The sequence below is a fragment of the Lagenorhynchus albirostris genome, chromosome 1 (assembly GCF_949774975.1).
Source record: "Lagenorhynchus albirostris chromosome 1, mLagAlb1.1, whole genome shotgun sequence".
Taxonomy (NCBI): domain Eukaryota; kingdom Metazoa; phylum Chordata; class Mammalia; order Artiodactyla; family Delphinidae; genus Lagenorhynchus; species Lagenorhynchus albirostris.
This window is the reverse complement of record NC_083095.1, coordinates 125,836,199-125,853,349: the sequence shown is the minus strand read 5'-3', so window position 1 is coordinate 125,853,349 and position 17,151 is coordinate 125,836,199. Positions and strand designations below refer to the sequence as shown.

At 52.6% G+C, this 17,151-nt stretch overlaps 1 protein-coding gene across 8 annotated transcripts in view; it reads right to left on the bottom strand.

Annotated features, from left to right (window-relative positions):
• Positions 1–4,513: 4,513 nt before the first annotated feature.
• Positions 4,514–17,151, bottom strand: part of MAP2K5 (mitogen-activated protein kinase kinase 5) — a 262,889-nt gene continuing 250,251 nt past the window's right edge. For all 8 annotated transcript variants that reach the window (XM_060152910.1, XM_060152922.1, XM_060152932.1 and 5 more), the window contains one exon: positions 4,514–4,970. In XM_060152910.1, coding sequence (XP_060008893.1) covers positions 4,866–4,970 — 105 coding nt within the window. In that variant the 3' untranslated portion in view covers positions 4,514–4,865. The remainder of the gene's footprint in view (positions 4,971–17,151) is intronic.

Here is a 17,151-nt window from a genome sequence, read left to right as displayed (position 1 = left end):
TTCTTGCCCTCCTGCTTCTGTTGTTTCATGCTCTTCTGCAGGCTTGCCTGGCACTGCCTCTCTCCCCACCCTCCCTGTACTCTGTGAACACAGGCTCCCATCCTAATAGGGCCCACACTTAGCTACAGGACGAAGCTCCAGTGGGGAATCTGGGCAGCAGTCAGTGGGGATGGAAGACATCTTGGAGGCAGCATCATGACCCTCTCTGGGTTCCCCCAGCCCACGTGGAGGCAGCTGTCCGTCCCCGTCTAACCAACCTGTGCGACAGAGGGGGTCTGCGGAGCTGCCTGCCTGCGTCGCTGGTACCATCCCAGGGCCTCACTTTGAGGTTATATTCTGGCCTTCAGCACTGAGTGTGCAGAGATCTGGAAGCATATGCCTTCCCCCCAAAGATTCACGTCTGTTCAGCTCAAGTACAAGGCCCCAGGTTCTTGGCCTGCAGGCAGGGCACCCATGGCTTCCTCAGCTGGGTTACGGCACCCAGTCCATCTTCCACTGGCCTGACAACCCCCAAATGGGCTGGGCTCAGCTCTGTGTCACGCTGCTTTGGGCCACAAGGCCTTTGTCTGAACATATGTGGGGAACAAGGGTCCCACCCTGTCCCCATTGCCTTCTTGCAGCATCTCCAAAGCCCTGGGGTCCTGTAACCCATACTTCCCAGAAGGGAAAACCAAGGGCAGGACAAGGAAGGTCCAGCGGGCTGAGTGCCGAGGGGACTCCTTGCCTCCAGGCTCGGGTGGCACCCACCTCCCAGTGTGAACTGTGGGCTCCACGAGAACTGACCTGTCCCAGAAACACCCCCCTCCAGGCTTGAGGGTCTGAGGCCTGAGGCTGCATCCCGTGGGGGTCTGGTCTCCTGGATGTCCTGGTTAGAAGGCAAATGGGTGTCTCTGAGGGTTGGAGTGAGAAACCAGAACAGGACAGTGACAAGTCCTAGGGAGGGGCCTGCTGCCCTGACCCTTCCAGCCCTCCAGCCCTCCCACACTCAGAGCACCTGCCATGTGCCGCCCTGGCCAGGTCCTGGGGTGATGAGTCAGACCCTCAGGGGGCTCACATCTGTACCAGAGAAGCTTCCAAGAGGAGGTGCTGTTTGAGAGGGGCCTCAAGGGAGGAGTGGAGGTTGGCTACACGGGCAGGGTGACGGTGGGTGAGGTGTCACTCTGGGCGGAGGGGAGAGCTCATTCCTGTCCCTCCGTGTTCCAGGTCTCAGTCCTCCATGACCCCTCAGGGCAAGGGCGGCTTGGCCTTGGGGCTGTCAAGGGTGACTGCGGGGATGACTTAGCCTAAATAGGCCAAAGAGGGCCCTGCCTGTCAGCCAGAGGGCTCTTTGCAGGAGAAGCCCTCAGGAGTCGCCCAGCTCCCCATCTTCCCAAGACTGAACCCAAGGGAAACTTAGACCTTGAGGGCCGCCCCAAAGCTGGGGCTCCAGACGTGCAGTCCACGAGTGAGTGGTTCCAGGGCTCCACGAACCCTAAGTTGTGGACAAAACTGTGTGCGAGCGTGTGGGTGCACATCATTCTGGAGTGAGGGTCTGTCACTTCTGTGGGACACCTGTGGAGGTCCATGGCCCCAAAAGGTGAGAACCCCTGTTCTGGAACATCAGGGCTGGGAGGAACTCCAGGACTCAGTGGGATCAACTCCTGCATTTACCAAAGGGAAACTGAGGCATACTTTGAGGTCATCCTGGAAGCTGGCCTCCAGGTCCAGGGCCTTGATGAGCCCTCAAGAGCAGTGTTTCTCAGTGCCAGTGGAGGACGCTCTGCCTGTGTCCTGGGGGTGGCCACAGAGCAGACCCCTGGGCCCCACTCCAAAGGTACGGATATAGTATCTTTGCACACCACAGTTCCTGAGGACAGGGTATGTGTGTGCGCGCTCACGTGTTACATATGTAGTGCTTGTGGAACTGACTTCTGGAGCCAGGGTTAAGAGGACGGCTCTGAGTTCCAAACGGTACTTTGCTACTTACTTGCTGGGTGTCCTTGGGCAAGTCTCTTAGCCTCTCTGTGCTTTGGTTTCTCCACCTGTAAAACGGGCAGATTAATAATACCTCCTACCTCCTGTGATTGCTGCAGAGATTAAACAGGTAGATAAAGTAAGCCCTCAGCATAGTGCTTGCATGGGATGGCTGATCATTTTCCCTCCCTCCCCTGGTTTGGGACTTGGGGATAGCGGGCTGGCTGGGTGAATCTTCTCAAATCAAGAATGAACTTCACGTCTGGGTGGTGGCTGGTTCATGTTCTGGGCTGGGGAGGCCCCTCTGGGGAGCGTCTCCTCCTCAGAAAGTCCACAACACATGTTCCACGAAGCTCTCCCTGCCCTGAGCACTGACCTGGGGAGCAGCAGCCTCGATGGCCCGGGCCTCATCTAATCCTGTGACCTCCCAGCCCCAGGGATGCGGCAGGTGCTCTGCCCCAGGCCCAGGGGCAGTTGGAGGCCTGTACCACCTTGAAAAGTGTTACCAAGAACATGACAGCTCTGCCCCAGGAAACAAAAGGAGGCCTCACATAGGCTGAGCCCTTCATGGGCAAAGGGCTGAGCAGTGCTGGGAATCACAGTGCAGCCAGTTTCCACTCAGGCCACATTTACTGGGCACCTACGAGGCCAGGCTCTGTTCTTGGCACTGGAGAGGTGGATGCCACGTGAAGAAAACTGACCAGAATCTCTGCCCTTGTGCAGCGTACATTCTAATGGGGAGGAGGGGAAGGGAGGAGATGGAAGATAAAATAAATGAGTACAATTAGTGGTTTGTAACAAACGCGATGGAGGACAGTGGTGCAGGCAAGGGGAACACGAGTCCCAGAGGGCAGGTGTGGGCGGGTTGTGATTTTAAATAGAGCGCTCAGGTCAGGACTCACTGAGATGCCGTATGAACGAAGTCCTGAATGGGACAGAAGTGAGTCATGTGGATACTTGGAGAAAGAACGTCCTGCCCCTGGTATGAAGGCCTATGTTAGATGGCATACTACTAGCTGCCAGTAACATAAACGCAAAATAGTTTAGTTCAAGCTCATTTAACAGTCCAGTGCACGGGTTCCTGGGGGCAGCGTGTCCTTCCAACTGGTGATTCAAGGATTCAGGCTCCTTCCTTTCGGACTTCAGCCTCCCGCACCTCCCACTATAGTCGTTTTTCCACTTAGCAGGAGGATGGAGAAACATGTAACACAGAAGGCACATCTGCATTTTAAGCTTCTTGGCCAGGAAGCAACCTACCATCTGCTTCAATTGATGAGAACTCGCCACAGGGCCCTGTTAAATGCAAGGGGGTTGGGAGAGCTGGCCTGGGGCCGGGTAGCAGCTTCCCCACAGCCCTACACTATGGAGGGAGCATGAACCTTTGGGGGTCAGCTAGGTGTCTCTGCTGTGGCCCTGAGTGGGGGAGTGTCCCTGGATGTTCAAGGGTCAGTAAGGTGGTCAGGTGGCTGGAGTAGAGTGAGAGTTGGGGGTGATGGGAGTTGAGGTCAGAGATAATGGGGGCAGACTATATAGGGTCACACAGGCCATTGCTGGGTCTTTGTCTTGTTTTCTGAGTGAGCTGGAGCCCCTGGAGGTTCCAAGCGGGGAGGGCCAGGATCTGCCTTGTTCTGCCTGGCTCGCTCTAGTGGCTGTGTGGAGAACAGACGGCAGGGGCAGGTGCCTGGTAGGAGTCTGTTGCAGTGGTCCAGCGGTGGTGCCTTGGATGAGGATGGGAAGTGGTGGGATCAATGCAGTTTGAAGGCAAAGACAGCAGGACTTCCAGGTAGGCTGTATGTGCGGTGTGAAAGAGAAAGAAAGGAGGCAAGGCCAAGCCCCAGTATGTTGGAGTGGGCACCAGGAGGATGGAGACGGGAAAGTGGTGGAGGAGGTTCTGGAGGTGTGCGTGGCGTAGGAGTTTGCTTTTGGATGTGTCGGGACGTCACTTAGACCTCCAAGTGCAACCCGAGCCTCTCTGAGCCTCGGCTCCTCACCTGTAAGACGGGGGTAACACACTTACCTGGCGGTGACGGAGAGGATTACCTAACAGGATGGCTGTGAACGGCCCGAGGTGAGTGAGGTTCCCTGGGCGTGACGTCCAGGGCAGTGAGGGCCAGCTTGCTGTAGAGAGGAGCTGGTGGCAGGGTGTGGGGTGGGAGGGAAGGAGGGCCTCTCAGAACCACCCCAGGCTTCTTCCCAGTTCTGGGTCTCCTTCCTCACCCACGGCCCCAGATCAGATCCCTGTGCTGGAGCTGGAGCTGCTGCCGGGACTGCCTGGCCTGTGAGTGTGGGGACAAACTCCAGCCCAGCAAGGGGCACGTGACGTGGGTCCTGAGATCTTAGCTCTAGTGCTGGCTTGGCCACTCTTCGCCGTGGGACTCGGTTCAGGGACCTCCACGCCTCAGTTTTTCACCTGTCAAATGGGCCGGGCTGTGGGCCTTGTCACGGAACTGCAGGAAGCGCTCCTGGGGGGCTGGCACTGCCACACATATCCCTGCGCCGCTCCCAGCCCTGGGTGGGCAACGGACCCTCTGCACAGCACAACCCTCCTGGCGGTGGGCAGTCACAAAGCAGTAATACTTTTATTCCCATCAGCGATACTGACGGGGCCTGACCCTTTACAAAGGAGAACGTCAGGAAAAAGGAAGAGCAGCAAGGGCGTAGGGGCCTCTCTTCTCGATGCCCCAACCCCTCTACCCTCCCTGCCAGTCAGGCCTCCAGACCCGGGGGGGGAGGCGAGGGCTTGCCCTACAGGGGTTGGCCACCCTTGAGGGCTTCCTAGGCAAGGTCATCTGCCAGCAGAGTCGAAGGTGAGTCCAGCAAAGCTCTTCTGGCGCGGACAGCAAACGAAGGGCACGACAGGCACGTTTTCCCCTTGGTGACCAGTCCTGGGCTTTCAGCATCACGCTGCAACCTCAGGGGGGGCCCTGCTGGCTCCGCCTCTCCTCCAGTGCTCTGCACACCCACATGGACACCACGGTGGCATTTCCATCGTTGAACTGAACGATGAATGGGTGGCCCTGCAGGGAAGAGAAGGAAGCTGTGACAGGCATTCCCCAGACTCTGCATGTCATCACTTTCCAAGCCCTGTTCTCAGTATTCCCCAACAGCCCTGTGAGGTGAGGGCAGCTTCAGCCCCATTTCACAGCCTAGATGACTGAGGCCCAAGGTGGAGCAATGACATGCCTGTCTAGAGCACTCGCTGCAAACCTCACATTCTGCCTGGTGCTTGGCTACCTTCTCCTGAAACTCCAACCAGCCTGAAAGATCCCCAAGGGTGTGAGCCTATCTTAACTCCACACTGCCTGGCCCTTCCTCAGCCCAGCATCCCTCCAACAGCTGGCAGGCAAAGCCTGGCACCGGAGCTGCCAGCGTTCCTATCAAGTTGCTGCCCAGAGACCAGAGAATCATCTCATCAGGGGCTACGTCAACCCCCGTTTTCTTCTTTGTCTCCAGCCCTCCTATGAACAATCTGCGAGTGGAGGGAAGGCAAACGTGTCAGGGGGAGGACGGATGTGCTGGTTCGTGGTGAGAAGCTGGGGGCTGGGGACCGGACTCTGGAGGGGCGCTACAGCCTCCACGTGGCCCCTCAGGCTCTAACCTACTTAGCCCACAGGCAGGCCAGGTTATATTTAGTCAGCCCCCTCCCCAGCTGTCCTGAAGTGACAAGGTTCCTCCTCACAATCTTAGGGCCTCCTTGGGAGTTCCCAGGAAAGGTCAGAAAAAAGCAGGGGCAGCCATGGGATCACCCTGGCCACAGGTCAAAGGTGAAAGGAAAACTGGAAAGCATTCTCTTCCCTTCTCTTCTCCAAGTGCTTCTCTGCTAAGGGATGCTCACTTGGCAGCCTCCTCTCCTACCAAAAACTCTGTAGCCTGAGACTGAGGGAGCCACGCTGGGCGAGCAGAGAGCATGGGGGGCTCCCAGCTGCCTCCTCCCCAGGTCCCCCTGCTCCTTCTCTCCCTCCCGCTTCAGCCATCCAGCTCCGAATTCCCTGCTCCCTCCTGCTTTCTGAGCCCTTCTTGGGCCCCCTCTGCCTCCCCTCTGGCCAGGCGGGGCTTTCCAGGCAGCTCTCCTGATGAGCTCATCACAGAGCCAGGAGGGACGGGGCCAGGGCTCGGATGCCCAGACCCCACTGTGTGTGGGAGCAGTCAAGGACCAGGCTGGGGAGGGGGCGGGAGGTCAGGTCGGGCGGGTGTCCCGCAGGCAGCACAAGCCTGAGGGGGGGCTGAGGTGGGAGAGGCCCAAGAGGGACTCTGTCTTGGCTCTCATATGTCCCCCACCCCGACACCTATCATCTCACCTTATATGTGCCTGCCTAAATCAGTGCCTAGATAGAGGGGATTCTTCTTGAAGTCAGTGAGCACATTTCCTTTTCAGGAGGCTCAGAGGAGGTGACCTTGTGCCCTTCTGAAGAACAAAGGGAGAAGCTGTGCTCAGGAGCCGATGGGCCCCTCCCCTGAAGCCCGGGGTGGCACAGTGTCACTTTCCCAGAATGCCCGGTGACTTTGGGGGCCATATGCTCCATCTCTGTTATCATCTGTTCAGGAACAAGCAGAGCAGAACCGCAGGAGGGGAGAGTGCAGCGTTCCTCCAGTTACAGGAAGGCTGCTGGCTACACTGCAGGAAGCATTTCGCCCAGGTGCACCGGGAGGCTGACAAGGAGAGGGGCAGCATCCACCGCTCTGGTGGCGACTCTGCCCCTTTCCTGTCCTCCCTGACTGGGAGGTGACCCCCATCTCCTGTGTACCCCTGATGCTTTACACCACCCTGCACGGGAGTGACCGAGACAAGTGGTTTTGTCCCCAGCCACTGTTGATGGGTTTGGGGGGAATGAGAAGGGGAATCATAAAGGGAGAAAGAGAGGAGACAGAGACAGAGACAGAGATGGAGGGGAGACCCCAGCCTCTCTAGGCATCCTGGGCTGTGACAGAAGAATGTGGGAGCTGTAGGATGCCTGGTCCACCATCTGAATGGGCACGCAGAGAAAGCCAGTATGTGGGGAGTGAGAACATGGAGAGTTGTACAGAGGGAAACAGGAGCTGAGATGGCACTGGAGACCCTGGGGGCCATGATAGCCTGGCAGCATCTCTGCCAACAGTGTCCATGCACACCTCACGGTCTGGGGTGGAGGCACTAAGTCCTAAGTCACATAGGTGAGCACAATAATCTCCACTTTGCAGATGAGGAAACAGAGGTCACGGTTGACCTGCCCCATCTCCCAGAGCTGCGACTGGATTACAAGTCTCTATAACCCAAACCTACTGCCTGGGGCACTCCCTGGGCTGAGCTGGGGCAGGCAGAGCCAGATTGCAATTCCCCCTTGCCTTGTTTCTGCCATGGGATTCAGGCCTGCCTGTCCAGAGGGGGACTGAGACAGCAGGTCCTGACCCCTGTGTCACCCCTGGGACATCCTGGGAGAGTGGTGTCAGGGTGGCAGATCACTCTTACTTGACTCTGCCCCCTCCCATCAGCCCTGGGTGGGAAGCAGGGAAAGTATACTGTCACCCCATTTTACAGAAAAGGAAACTGAGCACCGGGGAGGGGACGTGACTGGTTAGGTGCTGGAGCTTCTGGTTGCTACTCTGGTACGTTCTCAGGGCTTGACTGCATCCCCTGTGACCCTGACAGCGCACGCGCTCCCTTTCCTCCCTGGAGTACAGCAGACACTCCTCCGGTGCTGTGATGCACACGATGCAGGTGCTCCTCCTGACTTGAATGAGCAAACGAAATCTGATGGACAATTCCAGGAAAAGCATGAAGATCGCTCGGCCACCCCGAGGTGCCTGAATTCCCAGGTGGCTCCTGACAGGCCTGAGCAGATGCCTGCAACAGCCAAGATGCCTGGAGACCGACGGAAACTGCACACCGGATGATGCCGAGTCCAGCACCATGGATTGAGTGCTGTGTGCCAGACCCTTGCCAAGGGCTTTGTTCTCATTTTCCCACCGATCGCCATGCTCACTCTGGAGGCGCACACAGCCCCCTCGCAGATGAGGAAACAGACACTCAGGGACCTGTGCAAAGTCACGCAAGTGAGGGCTGAGCTGGAACCACAACGTGGGTCTCTTGACTCCAAATGCCATGCTCAGGACCACATGCTCTCCTGCACCTGCAACCCGAGAGCTGACCTCACAGCCCTTCTGCGGGTCTCTGTGTGGTCCGGAGAGGGCTGCAGCCCCTTGAAGCCAGACCCTCCTCTGCATCTGGGTAAATGCACATCTCCCCCTAGGCAGAGAAATCCAGATGTGGACAAACTCGCAGCCCCCTCCGGCTCCAAGGATCAGCGGATCCCATCTCCTCGGAGCCACGACACCCACATGCTGCTTGTCAAGAGCATCCTACACCCCAGGTGACGGCCCAGACACCCAGGCCTCTGCCACCCACAGGCAGAGTGTGTCAGCGGTCACTCCGCAGAGGCTGGCAGGGCGCATGCAGGCTGGAGCCGCTGAATGTTCTCACTGGCCTCATCACCAGGCAGTGGGAGCCACTTTCATTTCCCGAATTCTCTCAGGGCCAATTGCAACAATTAAACCGGCGAGTGTTGAAGTATAATGGCCCACAAACTTCGCCACAGAAGGTGGAGACATAATGAAGGGAAAAGGATGGCACTGGAAGACGTAGGATGGATCCAAAAGGCGGGCACAGGGGAGAGTGAGAGAGATGAGTCAACAACAACCAAAGCCGGCAGCATCACCGGGTGCAGACCTCCCACCACAGGGCCGAGGGGCAGATCATGCCCGTGCACTAACTCGTGAAGAGAAACTAGAGTGTTCAGTACACCCTCCTTCACTTGGGCACTAGCCTCCAGGGCTTCGCCAGAGTTTGGCCCTCTCCTTCTGTAATAATGCCCCTAATTTTTGCCCACCCGTGTCACTGTGATGAGATGCCTTCCTGATGACTGATGGCAGGACCCTCCCCATGTGGACAGCGCTCCATGCTTCTGCCAAAGGGGGCAGGGAGAGGAGGGGTCCAGGGCTCCACCATGTGGGCAGGAGGTGGACACTCCGAGCCTGCTGTGGAGAAGTACCGCCTGAGGTTGATGTGTCTGGACTCCCAGGCCAGTGCTCATTCACTGACACCTCACTCTCTGCCCTTAGTTGGGCTTCGAGTTTCTTCCCAAATAGGAATTTACCTATTTGGGGTCTCTATAGTCTCTTCTCTTGTATAACCTCCTAAAGAACTTCCTGCATGTGAATCATTTAAGGACTTGCTGGTGTGGGTGCCTGCCCGGTGCAGCGCCTGGCAGGTCGCAGGCCCTCAGTTGGCCGTGGGCCTGAGGCAGGAAAAAGTGACCTGCCTGTCCTCTCTGTCTGCATCTATTCATCGAGCCCTTTTTGTGGGCCAGGCCCCGGCTGCCTTACATGGCCCGGAACCCAACCATCACCCCCTTTACACACAAAGGAGACTGAGACACCGATAAATGTGACCTGGGGCAAGGTCACAGAGCTAGAAAGTGGCAGGGTTAAGGGCTGAACCCAGCGGAGGACAGCACACTACTCTGCTCACTGGGGGCGGGCACAGTGAGTTTTAAATTCCTACTTTTTAAAAGAATATACGGTACATTATTATTACATTTTTTTTTTGCGGTACGCGGGCCTCTCCCATTGAGGAGCACAGGCTCCGGACGCGCAGGCTCAGCGGCCATGGCTCACGAGCCCAGCCGCTCCGCGGCATGTGGGATCCTCCCGGACCAGGGCACGAACCCGCGTCCCCTGCATCGGCAGGCGGACTCTCAACCACTGCGCCACCAGGGAAGCCCTGGTACATTATTTTTAACTAGTAATTTTTTTTTTAAACTAGTAATTTTTAACTGACAAACTGAAATGACAGTGGCCAAAAGGCAAACTGTGTCCTCCCTGCTCAAAGCTGTGTCCGGCACAATCAAGTAATTGATTTAATAATCAGCAAATCTATTAAGTATTATATTATGCCTGTTTTACAGGTGAGGAAGCTAAAGCACAGAAAGATTAAGGAATCTGCCCGAGACCACGGCGCTTGAGCGTGGTGTTGTCTCCAGAGCCCGAGCCTCAGCCATTACGTTGTCCTTCCTCGTCACTGCCAGGGCCGGGGGATGGCGGCATCCACCCTGCCGGACAGCTTGCCCTCAGAGCAGGCGCTGGCTGGTCCCTGTTCCTTCTCTTTGGGTCTAGATTGTAGAGAAGCAGGAAGATGAAGACCTAGGGCCTGGAAGAAATTTTCCAGGGCTATGGAGACCACACCCGAGACAGAAGGGTGGAAATAATAAATAGGATGCCTGGCGGCAGACGGCACCCCAAACCTAAGGTCTGCTCTGTGGGGCCTTTCTTCATGTCTCCTCTCAAGAGGTCCCATCTCTCCCAGAACAAGAGCATACCCTTGTTCTACTGTGTCTTATTATCATTTGAGCCCACCTTATCCTAGCACAGACTGGAAGCCTCGAGGGCAGGGCAGTGCTAATCACATAGGAACTGCCAAGAAAAGTCAGCTGGATTGACAGGTAAGTTACACTGCTTCCCAGGAGCCTGAGGCTAGGCTGAGAAGGGCCGTAGGTTGGGTGGGCGGGCCTGGGGAGAAGGCTTCACAAGCTGAGGCTGCTCTAGGCTCTCTGGACCACAGGACTCCTCTCTCTCAGGATGAAGACCAGGCCACCAGGCACCTCCTTTCCCGCCAAGGACGCCACACGGGACAGAATGCCAAGGACCCACGAGCTCATTCAAGTAAGCAAGCCCAGCCCAGTTACACTCCAGCTAAGTCCAAAACAAGAAGAGTCCAACACACACTCAGGCGAGCCGCAGGGCCAGTCCTGGCATGAGGCAGGTGTCTGTAAGAGGTGATCTGAGAGGCTGGAGGGGCCCCAAGGTCAACGTACTGCCCATCACTTCACCTTTCCGCACTGGGCCTGCCAGCCTTACTTGAAGGCTCTCTGCATGTCCCTTTAGGATCCAGCCCTTGCGGCAGGGGTAAAACAGTCCTTCTCGGCAATATGGAGGTGAGGTAGGATAGGATGGGACCTCAGAGACCAGCAGGGCTGTAGAGTGTGAGGTGTGCTGGGGCTTCCACACATGTTTCATTCAAATCATTAAGATATTTTAAGCTGTATTTGTTAAAAAAAACTAATTAAAAAATAATATATACACTCAACTATGTTCAACTCTAAATGTTACCCTGAATATTGGCAGTGTGTTACCCAGCACCGTGATGGTAACTGATTTTCTGCAGCTCTTAGGACAGGCGGTCTGCTTGTTAGATCTGTGCATATTACCAACTGCTCATACATGGGCCGACACCTAGGAAGGTTGTGGTGGTGCACTGGGCATCTAAAAGAACTCAGGGCTGTGACGTCCACTCACACTGTGTGTAGGTATAAAACTGTGTGAGCACACCAGAGCCAGTGCACTGAGCCCACGAAGCACGTCTGCCCAGTGGCCCCGGTGCACGATGACCAGACAGGGGTGTGGGTCAGGCCTGCTCTGAGTTTCCAGGGGCGTCAGCTCCTGCAAGCTTTGAGTCCCTCTTGTCTGACCTGTAGATTTACCGTAAGCAATTCATATGAACAGCTGCTAGCTACTGTCAGCAACTAAACTCTAAAATAAAACTTCTCTGCTATTCCTTTTTAAAGCTTCTGTTGGGCTTAAAAGATGCCTAAGCTGAGAGGGCAACTGGTGAGTCAGGATTTCCTTGATATGGGGCTCCTGAAACAGTATCAGAGATAAGTGGAACACAGATGCAGATATTAGACTATAACCATCACCTATGAACCTGGCTCTCAGATTTTTGTGTCCTTCAAGAGAAGTCTCATGGACGCCTTTCTAAAGAAGTAAGTGTCTACAATGAATACTTACTTACACATTCATGCTAAAAAAAACACTACTTTTTTCCTATATTAGTATTGAGATCCTGCATTAATTTTACATAATAAAACGCATTCCACTGCTACAGATTCAAAACTAGCAATCTAATTCTCTACTTACTCTGGAGATAACTTCAGATTAGAGAAGTTAAATAATTTTTGGAAAAATGCACATATGTCCAGTGTCTGCTAAACGGCTGACAAGTGCCAGGGCAGTGGGCAGCCTTTATAATATTAATTACATGAGATAACAACCCGTGATCATCCCTGGGGTCAACGCTTCCTGCTTCCTTCCAGGCTGGGTGTGCCCGAGCTAATCAACAGGGGGAGTCAGGGAAGGAGGTGGCTGGGATTGTGGCTGCAGGGCAGCCCCCAGGCACAACTCAGCAGGGAGAAGCTGAGGCACCTCCACAGCAATTCTTCCATCTGTCCCTGTGTGGGGTAAGGCACGGAGCCCTGGAATGACAGTCAACAAGCCTTCTCTCACCAGCCCAGGAGTCGTGAGAGCTTGGGAAGGGCCACAATGGCCTCACCTATAAAAGAGAAACTATTCCAGGGGAACCTCCATTGCCCTGGCTTCATCCTTCCACACGGAGGGACCTGTGTTGTTATCACACCCCTCAGTCGTGTCCCCAGGGGGAGGCGTGGCAATGTTGGGAGGAAGCACGGAGCAGGCCCGGCTCAGGGGTCTCCTGCCCACAGGGAGGCTGCATTCTGGCCTGCCCTCTCCTGGTAAGCTTCCAGGCAGGCTGTTCACCTCTGACTGGGCTCTGCGGTAAATTCTCAGGAGGGCCCCTCGGGCCACCCACGTAAGCGTGCCCTTCAACTCAGATTTTACAGAAGTAGGGGTGATGCTTTCTGTCATTTCCTGAGCCTTATTTCTCAGCTGGTGTTGAACACAGGGAGGCTGCTGGCTGGCCTCGTCACCCAACCAGATCCCCCAGCTCTCTCTGCCTCTGGGGTCGGGTGGGAGATTGCTTGTCTGCAGACAGGGGTTCACAGATACACCCTGGGCAGTGCGAGGGGAGGCTACTATCCCCCCAGGTAGAATGCATGCAGGGGAGCGGCAGTAAGATGAGGGTGTGAGCCTTGCCTATCAGCTAGTGTGGAATCTGCCTGTCTGCCCAGCCCAGCCTACCTGGGCCAACGCCCCGGCTGCGGAACTCTCCAAGGTAAGGCGTTTGTTCTGAGACTGTGCTTTCTCAGCCTCTGATTCCTGAAGCTTTTCCACGGCTGGGGTTGGGGGTTCCCTTCTAGCCCTTCATTTTCTTTTAAGACCTCAGAAATGATTTGCAGCTGTGACATGCCATTTCAATCGACCTTCCTGAGTTTATCTTCACAACTGCTACAGAAGTAGATGTTTCTTCCCAAATATTCAATTATTAGCAGCAAATTGCTTACCTCCAGCCATCCTAGACCGTACACAGGCATCTAAGGGGGGGGGTCAAGGCACTCTCCACCTTTCACCTAAGCAGATCTATGTGTTCCTACACAAAGTAATTGTTCAGAAAATGGCCAATCGAGAGAGCAAGATGTTTCCAGAGGTCTCCGCAAGTCATTCTAGGGCCTGTCCTTACAGGGCAGCCACAGGACTCGAGCAGTGTGGTATGGGAGGGGGCACAGAAGACTGCAGTGGGCCACCATGAGGGGTAAACATGCAGATGCCAGCACTCATGAGTTTGTGTCGGAGGAAGCTGACCCATTTGGGTGGCAGAATGGTGCCACTGGCCCACTTAGGGGGGGCTGTGGTGGCTGCCCTGTAGGAAACTCAGACAGGACTCGGGGGAACAGCAGGGAGAGTGCTGGCTCCCCCTCGCAGTCTCAGGCTGAGCAGATACCTAGAGAAGTGAGGACCTGAGGGTGCCAGAGGGAGGCGGGGGGGCCTCGGTCCAACAATGCTGAGGGCTCTTGTCTGAGAGGCTGAGTCTGCAGGTCCAAGCAGTGAATATGGGGGCCACTTACAGGCATCTGGACGTTCAAGGTTCATCTTTCGGTGTGATGGCTGTGTGGTGGTGGGGATTTAAAGACACAATGCTCAGAAGGATGGATTCTTTCCAGCCCTCTTTTTTTCTTACCTCTTGAGATTTGATGTTTAAACTCTGAGACCTTGGCTCTCTCTGTGTGTGTGTGTGTGTGTGTGTGTGTGTGTACACACATATGTGGGCATGTAAGCATGCAGAAGGGGAAGAAAGAATGAGACCCAGCACGATTTCTGGCACACAGCAGGCAGCTCAGTAAGCTTGTTGAACAAAACAGAACAAAGTGATTCGACAGTGAGTGAATGAAGAGATGGGGAGAGACTAAGTCTAAAAGCCCTCCCTCTACAAATTCCCAGCCATGCCAGATAAAATGGAACATTTTCCAAAAAGCATACTAGATGAACTTGTAAAAAAGAAGGAAATCTGCAAGTGCCAAAAATGAAGAGGGAACTGAAAACCAGAATTATAAGTGTGTGCGTGGAGGGCTTGTAGCCCTAAGGGAGGCCATCAGTTCTAGGAATGTAGGACCTGGAAAGTGTGAAGAACTAAGTGGACACAGGAGACAAGGGCCACCTGGGGAGCTGGCCTGAGACCCTGAGCAAAACTGGGACTGCAGAAAGGGTGAGCCAGAAAAAGTCTGCCCATCAGCAAAGGGGATGCTGTGTGAGGTGGCGCTGAGCCTCGTGCACTTTGGAGTTCAATGTACCACTACTGTGGTCTCAGAACACAAGGCTGCTCATAAACTAATGTAACATTGATATTGATCTAGCAATACTCTGGAGTATCTCTCAGGAGCATGAAAAAACATTCTGGGGAAATACTTCTGGAATTCAGTAATTTCCACAGTACTAAGCCCCATTCAGTATGAGCTTACAATAAAACTTCCAAAACGTGTGAGGAAACAATTATCCGTGGACAGGAGTCAGCAGACACAACACACAGGAAGATTAGAGCTCTCAGAACCAAGGTGACAGAAAAATAATTGGAAAGAAAATGTAAAATGATGTACAGTTGAAAAGACTGAAGGCATAAAAGAAGAAATTGAAACACTAAGAACAAGACATTATAAAAAAGAGAAGAGAGATTTGAAAAAGAATCAAATATAACTTACAGAAATAACACATATAGTGACTGGAAAGAACAAAACAAATTCTCCATAGATGAGCCAGATAGCAAGCTGAATATAGCAAGGATAGATTTAGTAAGCTGGAAGAATGGTTTGAGAAAATTACCCAGAGCACTAGTCAGTAATGAGAGATAAACAAAAAATAATTTTTTTTAATGTGAAGGAGAAAGACCCAGAGGAAAGAATGAGAAGAGATGGGACACTGTGGGGTAGGGTCAATATCCAAAGAGACAACAGCTGAAAATTTTGAGAACTGATGAAAGATATGAATTTTCAGATTCAAAAATCATAATGATCTCCAAGTAGAATAACTATAACAAAACCTATACCTAGACAAATTGTAGGGAAACTGAAGGATACCAGGAAAAGAGATGTTAAAAGCAACCAGAGAGACAGGCATAGCTCTCACAAAGGGCAGCAGCTGAGCAGCTGGCAGATTCTCACCAGCAAGTGTAGAAACCAGAGGACAACACAGTATCTTCAATGCCCTGGGAAAAACTGTCAATCTAAACTTCTAAACCCAATTTAACTAACAACCAAGAGTTAGGGCGGGACTTCCCTGGCAGTCCAGTGGTTAGGACTCTGTGCTCTCACTGCCGAGGGTCTGGGTTCAATCCCTGGTTGGGGAACTAAGATCCCACAAGCCACGCATCGCAGCCAAAAGAAAAAAGAGGGCAAAGTGAAGACAATCCTAGAACAAAAACTCAGTTTTACCCTCACTGACAGAACTCTTAATATACTTCCAAAAGGAAAAGAAACCTCAGAAGGAGGAAGTAGGATGCAACAGGAATAAGGAACACATAACTGCTAAACACATGGATAAATCTCAGTAAGTACTGATTACACAAAATGACAACAAGAGTAATGACTAATTGTGAGGATCTAAAAACAAAATGACAATGAAATTCTGGACATGAAAGAAGGGACTGATCAGAAACTCTTAGGGCCCTTATGTCCGGGGGAGAGAGGCTGTGGCAGAGGCTGCTAGCTGCCTCTCAATAAACATTCCCCTTTCTTCCTTAGTGATACAAATCCTGATTTTAATAAGGAACAGTGTCACCCAGCAAAGCAGCTGCATGCCCAGACTCTCTTGCAGCTAGTTTTGGCCAATGCCATGTGAGCACATATGCTGTGTGCCAATCCCCAGAACTGTCCTTAAATGAAGGGGTATTTCTACTGCCCTTCCTCATTCCTGTTGTCTGGAGCTCAAATGCCCCTTGACTGGAAAGATGGAAGGAACTGCCAGCTAGTCTGGGCGCCCTACTTCCTGCCTTCCTTTATATGTATGGGGAATACCTTGCTGTCTTACTTAAGCTGCTGATTGTTTTAATCATGTGCAGCTAAAGCCAATTCTACCTAATATAAAGATGAGATTGAACCTAAGGCTGAGTATTGTTGGGGAGGGGCGTATATTTAGTGATTAACCTTAGGCTTTGCTAAATTAAGTTAGAAACTCAGGGATAATAAGAGGCTAGAAATAGAATATAATATCTCAACTACTGGAAAGAATAAAAAGGAAGAAAAAAATCAATCTAATAGAGTGAAGAAAGGAGAAAAAAGAAGTCAAAAAAGCATTGTAGAGAAGAAAGTACAAAACAGGATAGTAGAAAAAAAAATTCAGGTGTATCAATATACAAAAAATATAAATGGATAAACTAATCAACTAAAAGAGAGTCTCAGATAAAATTAAAAACATCAACAGCAAAATGCAGAGATTCACTTAAAACAAAATAATACAGAAATGATGAAAACAAAGGGATAGGAAAACATATAGCAGACAAATACTAACCAAAAGAAGACAGCATAGGTATGTTAATATCAGACAAAAATAAAATTTCAAGCGAAATATATTAGAGGTAATGAGAGTCACTACATAAAGATAAAAGAAACGTTTTAAAATGAAGATACAGCATTTTGACATAGGCATCTAACATCACTGCCTTAAAGCAAATACTGACAAAAGTGCAAGGAAAAACAGACAAAGCCACACTAATAGTGAGAGATTTTAAGACAGCTCTCTCAGTAATTGATAAATAAAGCAGGTAGAACATCAATAGGGCCTCAAAATATTTAAGTAATGCAATTAACAAATTTGACCTAAAGGATGTAAATAGGACACCGCATTCAACAACTAGAGAATCACATTCCTTTCAAGCAAAGAGAGAACACTGAAAAAAACCAAAACAAAACAGTGTAGTAAGGGCGTTTCAACAAATAACAAAGATCTGATACTATACCAACCATGTTCTCTGACCATGGTGCATGA